General features: G+C 42.5%; 1 protein-coding gene across 7 annotated transcripts in view; it reads right to left on the bottom strand.

Annotated features, from left to right (window-relative positions):
* Window positions 1-18,333, bottom strand: part of PHF2 (PHD finger protein 2) — a 166,501-nt gene that overhangs the window by 15,334 nt on the left and 132,834 nt on the right. For 5 of the 7 annotated variants that reach the window (XR_011850240.1, XM_072127434.1, XM_072127435.1 and 2 more), the window contains exons 14-19: window positions 16,310-16,428; window positions 15,138-15,316; window positions 13,835-13,908; window positions 11,905-12,062; window positions 8,423-8,688; window positions 3,018-3,113 (exon numbers count right to left, since the gene is read on the bottom strand). Coding sequence is in view for 6 of the 7 variants with exons in the window: in XM_072127434.1 (XP_071983535.1) it covers window positions 3,018-3,113; window positions 8,423-8,688; window positions 11,905-12,062; window positions 13,835-13,908; window positions 15,138-15,316; window positions 16,310-16,428 (892 nt within the window). In the remaining variant the exon portion in view is untranslated. The remainder of the gene's footprint in view (window positions 1-3,017; window positions 3,114-8,422; window positions 8,689-11,904; window positions 12,063-13,834; window positions 13,909-15,137; window positions 15,317-16,309; window positions 16,429-18,333) is intronic. The other 2 variants (XM_072127436.1, XM_072127439.1) reach the window with 1 other exon arrangement.

The following is an 18,333-nucleotide window of genomic DNA, read 5'->3' as shown; positions in this document are numbered from 1 at the left end:
CCAATACACCAGCCCCCGATGTGTGAGAGGCGGGGACTCCCAATACACCAGCCCCCGATGTGTGAGAGGCGGGGACTCCCAATACACCAGCCCCCGATGTGTGAGAGGCGGGGACTCCCAATACACCAGCCCCCGATGTGTGAGAGGCGGGGACTCCCAATACACCAGCCCCCGATGTGTGAGAAGCGGGGACTCCCAATACACCAGCCCCCGATGTGTGAGAGGCGGGGACTCCCAATACACCAGCCCCCGATGTGTGAGAGGCGGGGACTCCCAATACACCAGCCCCCGATGTGTGAGAGGCCGGGGACTCAATTTGTCACATTTCCCCACATTTTTTTTTTAATCATGTCAGAGATTACACCACCATCTGTCAAGAAAATGACTTGAATCGAAGATTGAATCAATGTCATTTTTCTTGAGGAATCTGAATCTGCAATACAAAAATGGGGGTTCCCATTTAAAATTTTAAACCTGCCTCCCGCCTCATCCCCAGGTGGGGGGGCATAGGGGGCCTAGTTTGGTATCATTGGATAGATTTTTGAATAATATCTGACACATATATATTAGTTTCTTTATCGGATGTGTATTTTGTGAGGTATTCTACCAACCCTAACTTTTTGTGAAATCCTGTATACAGTACATTTTTCTACACAACCCCTTCAAGATGACAGCTTTCCATAAGAAAGGACAGATGACGTTCTGTTTAAAGCTTTAAAAAAATAAAAATATTGGGGGCTTCTTGAGGGAAACCAAAGTTCAGAAACTCTTTTTTTTTTTGTGGGCCCATTTGATATGGATTACCAAAGGATATGAGTATAGCTCCCCAGATATGGGAACAACTGTGACTGTGTAATAGCTATAACTGCACAGCTAATAAACCCTTTCAAATATTTTTGGGTAAAGCTGGCCATACACATTAGGGCACATTGATCCATGAATGATTTAAGGGTTAGGGAGTAACAATCTGATCAGTGAGGGGCACACAGGCATCCGGTTATAAGATGGGAGTGTCAGCCATCACTGAGCCTGGTGCTCAGCTTTCTCAGGCACTCTTATAGACCATGAAAAAGAGTATCGACCACCATGCTTTCCTGTCCCTCGCTCCATCAATTAGTTAAAACAGAACCCCATTGTCATCAACAGTATCGGCAATGGGAACCCCATTTTTGGGGGGTATTGGCAGAACCAGAGAACATATCCCACTGTATGTGGGATACCTTGTAGCCTTCCATTGTAAGGATACGTCTGGGTTAAATAAAGGGAGCAAAGACCAATTAAAGGTCTACATGATATAAAGAAGTATATATGGGGAAAACAATAATGATGAAAGGCTTCATTTTAAATGCCCTGGGTCTAATGCAATCAAAAGAGCTAACATATTTATAGCGAATTTAAAGCTATAAGTAGAGACCCAGTTATAGACATGGATATAGGACCAGTGGGCAATGCCAAAATGTGCGACTGTGGTTGGGATGACCACACTATGTATAGAGACAGACCGGAGGTGACAGCGTGGTTGAAGAGGAGCATGGAGGAAGACGAGTATAAGCTCTTTTATCATTTTTAAAGCATCCGCCAACCATAAAGAAGAAAAGCATGCTCTCCTAAACCTGGCATGTCTTGTTTATGGTCATTGCGGAAAGGCATGTCGACCACCACTACACTAATCCTAATTTTATTTAATACCTTTATTACTACAGTATGAAGCTACATACGTTTTTATCTGCTTTAAATTACTGCATAATGGCCTGAAGAAGATGCTGTTCCAGGATGGAAACGTGTAGCCCACTGAATCAAATAGTACTTGATATTACTGGGACATGTGGCCTACGCTACTGATGACTACCTACACCACGTAGCACACCATTCATTACCCCTCTTATTTTGCACTCCATATACCACTTGGACAATTCAGTACCTGAATTTTCTTTTGCACCCACATCGCTAGATGTATCAGCCAAAGTAGGTGACCATTATTCCACCAGAATTGCCACACCCTGCAGAATTACTGTATAGAACATGATCTGCACCATGAGGCTGTGTTTTCTTTTTTTCTATTTCTTTATGATAAAATCTAACCCCCCGGCTAGTCATCACATGGGAGCAATTTTGGAAATGGGGATGAAGGAAATGGATCCAAAAATTGTTACAGAACTTGTAGCAGAAAGCATGTTAGAAAGTTACAGTTCTGTCACCCGAGTTGTCATTTTGTTACATTTCCATACTGTACCTAATTAAAGGGGTTTTCCGTGTTTTTTTTTTTTTTAAATGGAGCAAGTGCCTTACGTGACCCAAAATTTATGAAGATACCTCCCAATCATGTCATTATCTCCCCTCTCCTTGATGTACTGTACAGGAGGTCACTTTTTACATGCCTCTAAGCTCCACCACTTTCTGGCTTTCTCCCTCCACTGTCCAGTGGGGTTGTGTTTCCCATGGTGGCCAGCAGAACAGAAAAGGAGTAATAACCGGACCTCCTTACAGGGGGAAGGGGGGGGCATGCAGACTTCTATAAGTAATGTTTATGGAAGAAATCACCATGCAAGCCCTGGCAGCACTAAAACAAAGGCAAAGCACAAAGCTGTCCAAAATTAGGAGACTAATAATCGCGGCGGAATCATCTGGTAAACAGATCCTAGATTTTAGAATGTTCGGAAAACCCCTTTAGGTCACTCCAACTACTAACAACCCACCAGCAGCAGCATTTTTTCAGTTATGTCCACATCATCCTCGCAGTGATGATACAGTCAATATTACATTTTAGCGATCCACTGCACCAATGACTTATGTGATGATTCGGATGGTATGGGTGCTTTGACAAAAAAAAAAAAAAAGACAAAAATTAAGTGTGAAAAATTTTTTTTACAAATCCTAAGAGGTGATACAATTTATGTTTAGTGTTTAGTTAGAATAATATTATGTGTGTTTTGGTGTCTTGGCTAAACTGAAAAAACACTGCTGTGCTTTAGACAAAGACATAGTAGTGGGGGGTCTATACAGAGATGCCTGCTCACCTGTGGGGCTATATGGAGCATCATCAGAACATTTTCTCTTCCGTGATCGAGATTTGAACACTGGATTGTCTTCGTCTGACTCGAGAGATGGGTAAACTACACAAACAGAGATCAGTGTTACTGGAGCGTACTGCACAATCTCCAATACAAATGGTGAGCAATTATCCTGGGTGTTATAAGGACACAAGATGAATCTAGACAGCAAATCACCTGGGAAATTTGCTGCACTTATCTATTTAAAGAGATGCTCCAATTTTGCTGCTACTATGGGAAAAAAATTGTATTCGGGAGCTGCATGAATAGAAATTTACTAATATCAAAAATCACTCTCTGTAGCTGGGAGAAGCGATCCCATTATTTCACTGCTCGGCTATGGAGAATTAAAATTTAATAATTTTACACACGCCCTGTTGGGATGTATATGCGGCTGCAAGTTAGCGGCCAGATATACGTCCCCATCGACAGCTATAGCGACCCACCAGAGGTACGGTGCCACACGCATGGCACTGTACCGTACCCTATATGGGGAAAAGATAGAGCGTGCTCCATCTTTCCCCATGTTTGTGGCCTATAAAGAGGGAAGGGGTGAGCAGCGCTTATCCCTCCTCCTCTCCAGCACACCTCTCCTCATTCCTCATGCATACGAACGTATGAAAATGGCCGTATATAAGCGGAATATGGCCCCAATTATTTCAATGGGAAATCCATTTCATTGCCCGTATTGTGCAGCGTTCCGTTTTCGAGACGTAAAAAAACGTCATATTTCTCATGTGTTTCTGTATGCCCTAAAGAAGTCTATGGGAATGTATAAAATATGGGCTGTGCGCCGTATGCTGCTGTATATACAGGCAGTATGGAGGGAGACCAGAACCAGTGGGAGGTGCACTCTGTGAGCCAGCCAATGGCAGCCTGTGCTCCCCCAATGGTTACTACCTCCTGCCTCAGCCAATCACTGACCAAGGTTGTGAGATGATGTCACCCACTGACTGGATGGGGGCATGGGGATAGAGGGATGGATGAGGTGGGCAAGACTTGTTTTTATTACTTAAGACTACTGCATCCTTACCCTTTTTTCTGTTTTTGATTGGCAGGACGACTCCTTAATTACCTTTTAAGTGATTTGTAAATCTCAGTATTTAGCTATTGCAATTTCATCTCCTATATCCCTAGTGTTAAAGGAGTTTTACAGAAACGTGGAAACCCCCCAGGTGGCTGGGTAGGGAGAAGGAAAAAAGAAGACATACTTACCCTGCCCTGGAGCTTTCATTTGTTAGTTCAGTCCTTGACAGCAGAAGTTCTGGGTGGAGGGTTTACAGGACCCACTGGCCTCCTTGAACACAGGACCTCACTTCCAGTACTGTCCCCTGGTCCGAGGAGGTCACTCTTCGAATGAAGTGGGTCCTGTGAACCCATGGAACATCCAGAATGATGCTGGGGCAGGTTAATTATGTGTATTTTTTTTTCCTCCACACTGGGCGGCTGAGTGTTTTAAATATTCTTGGAAAAACCCTTTAAAAGGGAACCTGTCACCGGGGGCCTCATTTTCACTAAAGACAGGTTACAGAAGCCCATTGCACCTGCATTGCCAAGATGTCTTTCTGCTTTTTCTGTTCATTTGCAATAGAATTTTGTTTTTGTTTTAACTTACCTTGCACGCTGAGAGAATCCTGCTCCGAATCCCACATTTGCTTAAATTTGGATGCATTAAAAAAGACAAAACATGTGTGAACATGTGCTGCTCACTCCTCAGCTCTCAGCCCCCACCTTTGTGATCCTGTACAGCTCCACCCTCCTCCACTGATGTCAGCTCACCAGCCTGTGAGCTCTGTCCCTGTGTGAGTGAAGGAGCAGAAGGGAGGAGCTCTAGATGAGCACAAAGGTGGGGGCTGAGAGCTGAGGAGGGAGCAGCACAGACAAATCACATGTTTTTTTTTTTTTTTTTTAAATGCATCCAAACCAAAACAAAACTGAGACTCGGAACAGTCTGGGTGTCAGGGTGCAACGTAAGTTATAACACGCAATTATATTGTAAAGCAAATGCTTAGAGAAAGCAGAAAGCCATATGTATGTGCAATGCAGCTGTAATGGGCTTCTGGAACTTCTTTTTAGTAAAAATGAGGTCCCTGGTGACAGGTTCCCTTTGAGGAGTATTCAGTTCAAAAAATGCACTAAATATTTTGTGTATAATAGACTTAGTGTATTAACTTTTCACAATATTTAGTGACTGAATAGGAACATCCTTGCATACAATATAACAAGCCCTAGTTAAGTTTATTTTCAGTAAAGTGATGTTTAAAGGAGTCCACTAAAAATAGTGTTTCGTTTTTGAGAAATTTTTATCTATTAAAATAACAAAATATGACCAGTGGTAATGGGCATGGCGGATGGCACACTTGGCAGTGCTGAATCTACAGTAGGTGTATAGCTACCATGTAGTGGGTGGAATGAGGAAAGTGATTGGAGCACAACTGCAGACTCAATATACTACAACTACAGTCCACAAGAGATGACATGATGGAAATGAGTGGTCTAAAACAACAATACAAGACAAACTATAAAACACATAAAAATGGTGACCTCATCCAAAGGAAATAATAATCCTTAGAAACAACTTTGGTGAATATACTTCTAATGTCAAAATTTGGGAATTTTTGAATTGTTTTTCCCCAGAGGCTTCAACCCCCACAACAGATCACATATCTGAGTATCATGTAGATATCGGATTGTAAATGATGGTAAGAAGAAGAGGTTGGCATCTTGTAGGGGCCGGGCACACTGGTATTTTATGATGGACCTCTGACATTGTATAGGAAGAGGGAGGACATGCTGTGCCTAATACTTATCTCCTCTAGAAACATATGCCACAATGTGGGTTTTTCACCATATCCCATTGATGGTTTAGTGCGGCCCACTTGGCCGTTACGGGTACTGACTGACATGTAAATATCCCTTTAATGTGCCTTGATGTCCCCTATGTAAGAGTTGAAGCATTGTGCACATATTATTACATGTTCCACTTATGTATACTCCGATAACATAGCTTTCTTTGGAGGAGTGAAATGGTGCACATTGTTCACTGAAAAGCTCATCTGCATAAAGACTAAAGTAAAATTAGCTCTCAAAAGACAGATTGTTGAGAAAAATTAGGAACTTTATGCCTGGAAATCTAAACAATTCTGATAAAAAGAAAAAGGAGGCGGAGTGTAACAACTGGGTAGACCGCCACCGCTGCTGCTCCAGCCGGTTATCTTGCAGCTTCTCGCAGTCACTTTAATGGTGGAGCTTCCAGGACAGAGAGAATGTTTCTTTACATATTGCTAACATTTATTTTTAAAAAAGGATCAAAATTCTAATGGAGGAGATTTTGGTGTATTTTACGTGTTTCAGGTTAGTGTAGAGTCCATGCATCTGTCTCCCGTTTCTGAACTATTGCCGTCCCTTCCATAAAGCACTTCTTATTCACATCCAGAAAGCCCATTACATGGCGCAGGGAGGAATGCAGGAAATGCATTATCGTCCGTAAACATTTTAAAATATTATTAAATTCTCTTGTATTCTGGGTGTCCTCAATTATTGTTCAGAAAGAGTCGGCAATGAAGTCTGGAGACGCCTGTGCTCACCACTGGAGGCGAAACCCTAAATCTATTTACATCAGACCACCGGCTGTTTCTGATTTCAACCGCAAATGGAGCTTTAAATTAAAGGAGAGCTATTGCCTAATGCGAGCGCAGAATCCGCCGACTCCTACGTATTCATTTGCCTTGAGAAAGAAATTGAGTTCACAACATTAAACAAACTAAATTATATTACTTTTACTGCACGTCAATACGAGGAGAAGAAGAGAACAACCGGTCCTGCAGTCGCAAAAACGTCCCCCTGTCGTCCAAAATCTGGCGGCCATGTTTATGCAATGCAATGCTACAGGACAATAAACCCTTGCCATTACTGTGATGGGGAGTATGCACGTGCTGGCGGTTTCCAGTAGACATATGCGCACAGACATCTATTCCATATGACTGTGGAGAACGTAGTCACATACATGGGCCCAGGAGCCTAAGGGAGCGCATAATACAATATGAGAAGACCACTACTATAAATCATATATTGGGGGTCTGGTCCAGATTTTGCGGACTGTCACCAGTACATAGCATTTAGAATGAGGAGTCTGATAGTTTGTTATTTAACTGTATGTAATGTCCCCTGCCTGTAGATGTATCAGAGGTAATCGTACTAGTTGCTCATGGAAACCAATCAGAGCTCAGCTTTCTTTTTCCCAGAGAAATGTTCAAAATTAAAGCTGATCTCTGATTGGTTTACAGTTTTACTTCAGACATTTCTGATAAATCTCCCCCAAGTATTTCTATGCGGCTTACCTCACAGTACTCACTTCTTGCCCTATACATTTTATCTCATCTTGGCTCCTATAATGGGGGAGTCCTTGTGCCCCAGAAGTCATTATTGTACCAAAAAAAGCTCTGTACATTTTGTAGTGGCTGTTTCTGGTACAAAAATCATGATTGAACACCTTAATGCAGATGGTCAGCAAGGGGTGCTCTGAACAGGGAATACTGGTCCGGATCCAAAAAAAAAGTAGTAAAAAAAAGAGGTTCTTTTTCTAGAAGGAGTTCCAGCACTCGGATGAAAAATATGTTAGTAAAAAGTAGTTTTCCATTTTTTCTAAGACTTGTTAAAAATACAGGTGATCACTTGAGGAAAAAGGGAAAATGGGTGATAATGGGTGTTATTTAGTCATAACCAAATAGCACTAGCGTCTACGCATTATAAATACAATGGGGGAGATTTATCAGAACCAATGAGAGCTCAGCTTCCATTTTCCCACAGCTGTTTATAAAATGAAAGCTGATCTCTGATTGGATTCCATGGGCAAGTAGAACAGTTTTACCTCTGACACATCCGATAAATCTCCCCCAATGTGCTGGCCTCAGTGGGTATAAACAGGAAGTCGTAAAACGCCACGGAAAGAGATGGAACCCACATTTACCGTGATCGTGAAAAACTAAACACTACAAAAGTGTATAATTCCAAATAAAAGGGAAAAAAGATTTTTTTATTTGCGTGCTGGTACTCCATTTTCCTTATATACTACTGTTTCTGATATTGCAGCTCTCTGAATCTTTATTCTTCTTATTTGAATAAATGAGCTGCAATATTCGGCACGACCACTGCCAAATGTAAGGAGAACCCCGATGCCCTTCAATGTGGATGTGGAGCCGGGTCCCACTGATGGGCTTACATAAAATAGGCCATCGTAACCACTGTACCAGGATCTTTATTTTTAAAGTGGTTTTTCGTCAAAACATAAATCCTCCAAACCTGTTTTAGGCCATGGTGCATAGTGACAATACACTCATGCCGGGAGTATGTATTCAGATGACGCATCTTACCAAAGTCGGAGTCTTTAAAGCACGCTCCTAAGTTGTCCTGCTCCTCGTAGTCGTCCACGCTGATGTTGTTCTTTGGGGCTTTCTTGCTGACTCGCTTGCTTGCGCACTTGTTGTTGCCGGATTTCTTGGAGTTTTGGGCTGATATGGAGTTATTTTTAGACTGGTTTGTATTCCACGACGTCTGTAGACAGGAGTCAGAAGGCAGGTTAGCCATGGACAACATGCCCTGTATTGCTTCTTGTGTGCTTGGTGATGCCGGGGGCTGACTGTGGAGCAGAACACAAAGAATGGCTACAACACAACTTTCTTCTACCATCCGACCCTTCCTGTTTTTCTCTGGTTCCGCTTATATTAATACATGTAATAATTTTGTATCAGTGGGATATAAGCACTTTAAAGCATTGCTAAACTTGTAACTACATTTTAGAATCTCTTCCCGTGTCCTTCTTTACCACTTTCTTCCTTCTTTATTTACCGTATTTCCGGGCCATTATATATTTCCGGTGCGGACTATAAGGCGCATCAGTACTAAACGTCTTATATATGGAATAATTCCGTATATAAGGCACACCGGACTATAAGGCGCAGGGTCGGGGGCGTGGCGGAGGTCCGGGGGCGTGGCAGAGCGGAGACCGACCGGAGCGGAGACCGGAGAGGTGAGTGGGGAAGGGGGTCCCTTCAGGTGGAGGATGGCAGTGGACTCTACTTACATAGGTCCCCGCTACCGGAGACAGCAGATCTCCAGCGGGAACTGCAGACCACGTGGCAGAAGTTGGTGCGCGCTATGGCGCCTGTTGTCTGTGCCGCATGGTCTGCAGTTCCCACTGGAGATCTGCTGTCTCCGGTAGCGGGGACCTATGTAACTAGGGCGCGCCGGACTATAAGGCGCACTTTGGATTTCTAAGGAAATCCTAGGTTTTTATGTGCGCCTTATAGTCCGGAAAATACGGTAACCCCTTCAAGACCAAGGGTTTTTTTAATTAGGTTTTTTGCATGACCTTTTTTTAATTTAGTAACTTTTTGATTTGTTTTCTTTAAAAAACCTTTATGAGAGATTTAGATCTACGAGGCAAATTGTATTTTCCAGTGGCTCCATTTAATATTCTGTGCCATGTACTGGAGAGCTGGAAATAAATTCCAAATGTGGGTCGCCAATCGGCCATCTAAAATGGCGGTGCCCATATGCAGCACTCTTAGGTGCTGTAGTCTGGTTTGACCATGGCACCTAACAGGTTAACTGCCGAAATTGCTGCCAGAACCAACCACAGCATTTATCGACAGGTGTCAGCTGTGTAATACATCTGACAACAACCGCTTACGGAGAGGGCTTTATCCAGGAGCCCTCTCCATATAGCTCTTCACCACCAGCCAATGCATATATTTAAGTTGGCTGGTTGTAAAGGGGTTAAGCAGTTTACTGTCAGTGGATACAGGACAGAAAGCTGATATACAGAGGGGTAAAAGAGCCTGAAAAAGTGTGTAATTGACTTTTTTTAGACCGATCTGGATAATATCTAATGTCCTCCGAGAGTGGAATCATTAAGAGGATATGCTCCAGGTTTGGAAAGAGTTAATCATTAGCCTCCTTATCTGTCTGTGGTAGACGGAGCTAAGAAGGCTTTCATATACTGAAGCTGGTAGTATAATATTACAGAGGGATTTGCTAAATACTATAAAAAAATGGCACTTCTAGTACATGGAACCCCTCAGCCCAGCAATGCAGCCTTCACATGCCAATTGAGTGTTTGCTTTTTCCAGCTCAATGTCCTTATTTAACTTATTGATGGGAGGGAAGGAATCGGCACATCACATGCCAAGAGTCTGCAGCTTGTTCCCGTGAGTGATCTCCTATATTCCTCCCAGAGGTAATTGTAGGTGAAATAGACCATCAAACCTGCAGGAAGAGCTGCGGCCGGGTATATCAGGAGCTCTGTGCAATTAACCACCGCGTATAGGAAGAGGCCAGGTAATTTAGCCAAGCTGCAGAGATGTAAACTCTTATCCAGGATCAGGACAGCCGGCAATTTCCCATTACATTCATGAATGAAGGAAGGAAGGATGATACCTGATGCCTCTATATGTTTTAATAGCAGTCATAAAACCTGGTATATTATCCCCTAATGTTGCGCCCCACTAATGCCTTTTATTAGCAGCTGATGTGAATAATGTTATATACCTAAATCTAATCTTTCAAATAAATTTTTGAATATGAATAAAGCCGCTGATTATAATTAACTTTGTAATATACTGCATTAAAAGGAACTTGTCAGAATGACTTGGGACCCTTAACCGCCCACAGGTCATTATGGACTGGTGGTTTAGTATCCCAAATTGCCCTATTTGTTTTTTAGGCATGGAGTTAAAAAAAAATAAAATAATTAAATACTCACCTTGTCCATTGTTCCCTCGGAGGCTGCATTAAAGGGGTTTTCCCAAGAAAGAAGGTTCTCAAATTTTAATTGCCTAGTGATATTTACACAAATTATTTTTAACCCCTTACTTTACAATTATACTTTAAGTCTCTGCATAGTGCTGCTGGCTGGCAGGCAGGAAGTTCCTGTGTCTTAGCTGTTCTTGAAATGTAGGGGGGAGGGGCAGGATGCAGACAAGAGCAGCTATCCATCAACAGGAGGCTCTGGCCTCCTGATAAATCTGACAGGGGTCAGTTCTACACCAGGCCCTGCATGATCTAAAATTGCCCTATAGTAAGGGCCTGAAAAGGCTGTAGCTTGTGCGCCGGCATTTGGTAGGAACACCCCTGTGCCAACCCACTCCACCGCCGGCCAGGCCCCATTTACATCCAATAGGCGTGGATGGGGCACAAGAAGGTGCAATTCCTTACCATGCACTAGGAATTGCACCTATTTCAGGGCTGGTACTCCAGAAAAGTGGTGTACTGATAAATTCTGATAAAGTCTTGATAATTCCTTCCCTATGTGCTTGCAAAATTTCTTTGACTCTGGGCCAATGTTTTTGAATTTATGAGCTAATTTGCATAATTTCTCCATGAAGTATTTCCATTCCATTTGTGTCCGTAACCCTCCAGGTGATGTGTGAATACATATAGATCATACGGAATGGCTCTATCCATGAAATACATGCGTCTATACTGCTGCGCCTTTCCGCAATAATGCATTTATCTGATTTGATAGAAATCGCCTCCCTGACGGCTTTTACCAGCCAACATTTGTCCACTGGGACAGCTAACTACAGCCGACATTTGCCCTGGGTGTATCAGGACTCTGACAAGAAAGCAACAATAGTTATTTCCTTGTCACTTTTAAACACCGTGACACAAATTCTGAGGAGTTTGGGTAAGACGGCCTGGATTATTACTGCCGGGATATGGCGCGGGCTGCAGGCGTTCTCACTGGATGAGACATAAAGCTGTCAGATGCTGTCACACCTCCGGTGTATCCGGATAAATCCCGGGAATGACCACCTCTCGCACGTCTTGCTCTGGGCCCGCTGTTATTACCTACCTGTTTGAATTATAATCCAAGCCACCGACTTCTTTACTTGCTTGCAAAAGGTCCAGGATGCCCCCAGAGGTTGCGCTGTCCTTCTTCACTTTGGAGTTTCGGGCTGGTTTTGCTTCTGTGTCGATGTGCAGAGATCCCTCGTCTGAGGAGTCGTCGCTCTGTACGGCAAGAGACAGGGATGAGCTGTAACCTTCCAGGAAGCATCTAATCTTCCTTGTATCTAAGGATCTGATCATACAGCTCGCTACATACACTTTGTGCCACAAGATCAAAGCGTCCTCTAGGCCGTCTTGTCGCTCTGCTTTACTTTGTGGAATATTTAGTGATCCTTGATAAGGTACCAGGTCTGGCACATGCAAAATATGGGCTTATAAATTACACTAACCCTCTCCAGTATACCAGGAGTGCTCTATGTCCAGAATATCAATATTACATCTCTGTACCTGGTACCAAATGAGAGGCCAGAACTAGTCATCGGATGGAATATTATACTTGTCCCCTATGATTTGTAAAGCCATACAGAATTTGATGGCGCTATATAAATAAAGATTATCACTATTATGGATGCATCTAAAAAAAAAAAACAACCCAAAAGGGGTATGCCTTTTATGTTATAGTAGAAAAAACAAGTCCTGGATAACCCCTTTTAAAACAATACAATTTTGTTATTATTCTGGCATAGACAGAATGAACCCATCCATTTTGACCATAATAATCTGCAGGCGCTGCTATGTATAGCCCCTGGAGAGCTGTGTAACCATATCTTTGTATATGTGTGTAATAAGTATCAGCAGGACTGTGAAAAGTAAACCTTTTAATCCAGGTTAGCAGCTCCTGTAGGTGCTCTGGGAGGAGTCTTTCAGCCTGAAGAGCTTTCTGCTCTTAGCAATGAGCTGCTCCACAGCCCCTCCTCTCTCCTCTGAGTGACTGCTGTATGGATCCAACTAAAATCAGATAAAGCTTCTACTCCTAGCAGAGTGAAGGGGCTGTAGAGCAGCACAGCGCAGAGAGCAGGAAGCTCTTCAGGCTGGAAGACCTATCCAGAGCCATAGCAAGAGCTGCAGAGCTGGATTATAAGGTCACTTTTCATAGACCTTTGACTACATACACATACTACATACACAAAGGTATGACTACACAGCTCTCCAGGACCAATACCTTACAGTGTCTGGCCTAAACTGGTGATCTTTAACCCCAGGTACACCACGGTTAATCCGTTCGAAACGCGTTGGATTAAGAAGGGATTTTTTGAAAACAATGCTGTGGAAATATGAATTTGACCAAATAAAGTCGTGAAGTTTTCCTGGAATTTGGCTGGATTGTCGAATTCTTTTCATATGCAATCTTACCCCAACAAACGGGGTGAAGTCTGTGCCGTTTCCGGAACATATAGAGGCTGGAGGTGAGCTGGAACATTCCCCTTGTTTCTTTAATATGCTATCTAGCAATGTAATATATACATTATTGGATATATTAATCAGCTGACTATGCTAGTATCACACGGTGGCCAAAGTCTATCCATTCTAGCTCATAGCAGAGGAACCTAATATAATTTTCATTTTATCTAATAGGGAAGGGTTTGCTTAAATTACACACAGAATGAAATTCATCATGCCCTGCACTCCAAAATTCTGGTGTCAAAAAGTCACAAAAATAAGGTAATTAGACTTTTTATATTAGACATTTTGACCCTTTTCTCCTTTTCTGTACACCTGATTTATCAAATGCAACTTCCTTAAAAAAAGTGACTATGGAAATCTTACTCCAGGAGGTGGAGATAGTAGAGAACGTGGAGTAAAAGTGTTAGAGTTTTGTGCATACATGGCTATACCTACACAGACTGGCAGAACTGACTTTATTATAAAGCGTGTGCCTACACTCATTTATCATGAATTGCAGCCGCAATAGGGACATGTGACAGGTTTCCTACCTTGTATTTCTTTTCCAGGACTTTGGGTTTCTTGGCCGGTACCAGGGGTGGGGTCTCCTTTACATCTGATAAAACTGGACAAACAATGAATCACATCTTAGTTGTTGTTACTGCACGATTGTGGACAACAATAAACATGGATGAAGAGAAATAGCTGAATATTATATATTATAATGAATAATATAATATGTTATAGTGAATAAAGTATCTGTTCTGCTACATATACTACATGTTCCCTTTTAGATTTGATATATTGATGTGACATTTTCACGCTGCAGAGTATTCACAACAATGCCACATGGCCTGATGTCATCGACAGAAATACAACATGTAATCCACACTTTTACCACCAGAGGGCGATCATCTAAACTTTTATCCTAGATGGAATAACACAACTAGAATAAGGAATATATTTAAATATACAGTTTATTTACATTTATATATTTTTATTGTGACACCAGGTTTTACCCCATTAAACTAGCAGCCCCCCTCAGGGTATAAAATGTTATTTCTAGAATTCCCTCTTTGATGTGAGGTCTCACCCATTCACCTATAAAACAATTCTCCTTCACAGTTATGTGAAAAGGAGGAGAGAAGAGGCCTATTTTGTCTGAGAAGAGTCATGTTAAGAAGCTGCAAGGACAGAGTCACATCAGAAGCCTCGATCTTCTGTTGAATAGAACTTTATATCATATTAAAGATAAGAATCGGTTCTGTGAGCTGTATAACCAGAGATAGAGGCGGTTAAAGAAATAGGACGGGAATTGGACTTAAATCTGGAGCTCATATTTCCAACTATGTCTTTAACTGCCTGGATTACAAGCCCAATGTGATCTGAAAGATGAGATTCTTATCTTTAATATGTTACATGTTTCTATGTGCTAATGGATCTCTATCTCTATCTCTATCTATCTCTAATGGAGTCAAATCTGTTGACTGAGCCCCTTTAATTCAATATACCCATTGAAAATTAATAAAAATAAAAGTCAATGGAAGGTTAATGGGTTCACAAAAAATAATCATGTACAAAGAGGTGTTTACCCTTAAATTAGCTAAAATTAATTATGGACCCTATTCAATAGGATATCACGACATGCTAGAAAAACGCTTGACATCCTGCAATGCACAACACAACCACTGGGTGGCAGCACATATAGGGTGGATAGATCAGGAGAGAGAGTGTATCAGATTTTTGGGATACAATGAGCCAAGAGGAAAGGTAGGAAGGGGCCGCATCATCTCTCCCACATCTGAATCGCTTAAATAATGAATACATGCTCTATTTATCTGTATAACATCTTACATGATAATTCCCTCTTTGTTGTCGTTTTCTTTCTCCTGATTGGAAACTCGTCGATTTTCAGCTCCCCGTCATCGGAGACGTACTCGTACTCATCCCTGATCGGTTTGTTTTTGTCATCCTTGAAATTCTGCAAAGATCCGAAGATACTGGGACTGTTCTGGGGCTTGATCCCTTTGTGACTGTGAAAAAATATAATACAAGAAATGGATCAAAGTCTAGATATAGTCATCTATCCGCAGCACTCAGCTCCACAGAGATGAATGAGGCACCACAAACATGCGCGCCCACCTGCTCCATTCATTTCGGGGAGCGACGAGGAGTCTGATGGAGGTACGTCGAACCCCTCGTAACTCATTACCTGTGGGGATCTCATCACTGAGACCTCCACCGATCTGCAAGTTAGGCCCTATTCAGAGGATAGGGCCAAACTTGTATGGTGGGAAAACCCATTTAAGGATCTGTAATGAGGCAGTGTAAACCTTTGGACAAAAATGTCAAGTCGACTTTAGCTCCATTCAAATGTAGGGCAAGGAACCTGTACTTGCGATTAAAGAGGTTGGTGTAAGAAAAAAAGTATACATACTTGCCCCACTCCAGCCCCCATGTCACTCCAGTACTCCAGGTGTTAACCTGCACCTGATCATAGGTTACAGGTGGTTACAGGACCCTCTTTGTCCCAAGACTGGACTCCTCAGACCAGGGGACAACACAAAAAGTGAAGTCTCCTAGAAAACTGTAGAAACCTCGGTGTCCAGAGAGGCCACTCATTGGATGAAAAGGGTCCAGTGATCCCCCAACACTCAACCTCCCCCTGCTCCCTTACATCCTGATGTAATCTCACCGGAGTGGAGAAAGTTTCAGCACATGGTGGGAGAGGGGAAGTGCCCCTGCACAGTGTAACGGCCTGTGAAGCTACAGCAGAAAGGGGCACTGGCAAGACCCCTTTTGTCTCATTAGCATCATGTAAAATTCATTTTAGAAGGAAGGCGGCCATGGATAACAAATAGAAGAAGATGACCACAGTCACAGTGCCTGTATCTATGAGCTAGTGTCCCTGGTTCATCATGCTTGGCTTTGATTTTCATTGATGTAATCTGATGCAATGTTGGACGTACTATAGTGGTTTGATTTCAAGGTGCCCGATGGGAGTATTGATGCACAATGTCACCTACCTGAACAGCTTCTTGCCAGAGAAGGAAAACTTGAACTTGCTATCCTTAATGGATGAAAACGGGCTCTTCTGTATTTTATGCTCCTCTTCCATCTTGAGTAAGGAATCCGGTTTGCTGTTCTGCAAGGCAAGGAAGTTAAAGGGTTAAAGAGTCCTGCGGTGCTACGGTCCCACCTTGATTGGTTTTATGTTAATCGCCGTCAGCTCAGGTTGGTTTTCCCCATTAATATTGTACTGTAAACACGTTTTAGAGCGCGGCAGACGACGTTATAGAGTTTATCTCAATCTGCCGAGTGCTCGGGTATCATCGCAGCTAATATATACAGTTGTCACAATGTACATTAACTTAATAATCTCATATTTTATTTCCAGCATGAGGAAATAGCTCAGCGCGGGATGGGAGGATTGGGGCGTTCATTTAAAATCCAGCGCTTTTTGGGCAAATCTCTGCAGCCGTTTGATGTTGCATTGGATAATATGCACAGACTAAGGAGGGTAGTAATGTATCCTGTGAATATAACATCCACCACTATCCAGCTCAGGGGGCAGGTTCAGACCCTCTAATATTTATGCCCCTCAGTGCTAGACTAGATGAGAAATTGTAAGCTTCTGCAGACATCATTATCTCAGGGACACCAATTGTTTAAGGCACAAATTTGTCCACAGTTTAGCGCATCTTAAATGGGGTTGTCCGTAGGTTGAAAAACATGGCTGCTTTCTTTCCAAAATCTCCACACCTGACCATTTATCATGGGTGATATGTAAGCTGAGATCCATTCATTTCTATAACACTGAGCTGCAATACCAGCGCCAACCATTGTCAGAAGTGGCGCTGTTTATGGAAGAAAGCAGCCATGTTTTTTTAAACGTTTTGGATGATCCCTTTAGGCGCACACACTTTTCTGCCAAGCCAACACCCCTTCCAAGTGAAGACCTCCCCAAAAAGTCGCCGTGGACGGCGGACAAACCGCGGAATTTAAAAACCAAATTGTGTTGCAAGATTAGCACCTTCATGCACTGGGAAGAAGAAGGTGAACTCCGGCGGACCTCAGCGGGGAAAGCGACACGTGCAGGAAATTGGACGCACGATCTTAGCTCCGAATCCTCGGCGGACATTCCGATTCTGCGGCGTCAATGTAAGTAAATGTGCCCCAATATGTGGCGGAGCTTGGGATAAAGAGCTTATATATACTGACAGCCTTCCAAAACCTCAGTTATATAAAATAGTTTGGGGTGGTCGACACTCCATCCTCTGGCACAGGAATCAATGCAGAAGTACAGCTCCATTCTCTGTGTAGTGGTGGGTCCCAGGAACTTCATCTCAGCTTAAAGGGAACCTGTCGTTAGATTTTACCCATAAAACTATGAGCTCCATCAGGTCAGGTATGAAATGCCCTTTCTAGAATTATATGAAATCTGACACATTTACCTATAAAAATATCTCCTTCAAAGTCATAAGAAAATGAGCAGAGTCACATTTTGCCTGCAATGAGTCAAGTTTGGAGGCTGCAGGGGAAGTGATCCTTCAGATGCCATATCTAGGCCCTTATAGCAGCTAGTGGTTCCAGAGTCATTGTAAAGCTGAGAATCCCAACCTGCATCAGGCTTGTGGTCCTGTGAGCTACAGAACTGACACATAGTTGGGAATAGGAGCTTCAAAAAAAATCTAATTTCTGACTATGTTGTAATGTGGCTTCACATGGTTCCAGCTATTAGGGACCCCAATATAGGGGCATCTGAATTTACAACCCCCCCAGCAGCCTCTATAAATGACTCCTCTGAAGCAAAAAGTGACTCTTTTGAAACATTTTAACATGACTTTCGAGGAGATTTTTTTTTAGATAAATGAGTGAGAGATCACATAAAAAAAGGAATTCTAGAAAAAGGATATTTCGTACCCCACATTAGTAGTTTAAGGTAAATTGTCGAGAGCAGTCAATGACCCATCTAATGTATTTATAGCAGTCGCTGAACCCACCATCTAAGCACTTGTAATGGATTGAAAGGTAAAATGTTGCATTAAAT

Source organism: Engystomops pustulosus, chromosome 10 (genome assembly GCF_040894005.1).
Source record: "Engystomops pustulosus chromosome 10, aEngPut4.maternal, whole genome shotgun sequence".
Classification (NCBI taxonomy): domain Eukaryota; kingdom Metazoa; phylum Chordata; class Amphibia; order Anura; family Leptodactylidae; genus Engystomops; species Engystomops pustulosus.
The sequence above is the reverse complement of the archived record's forward strand: the minus strand, read 5'-3'. Positions and strand labels throughout refer to the sequence as shown.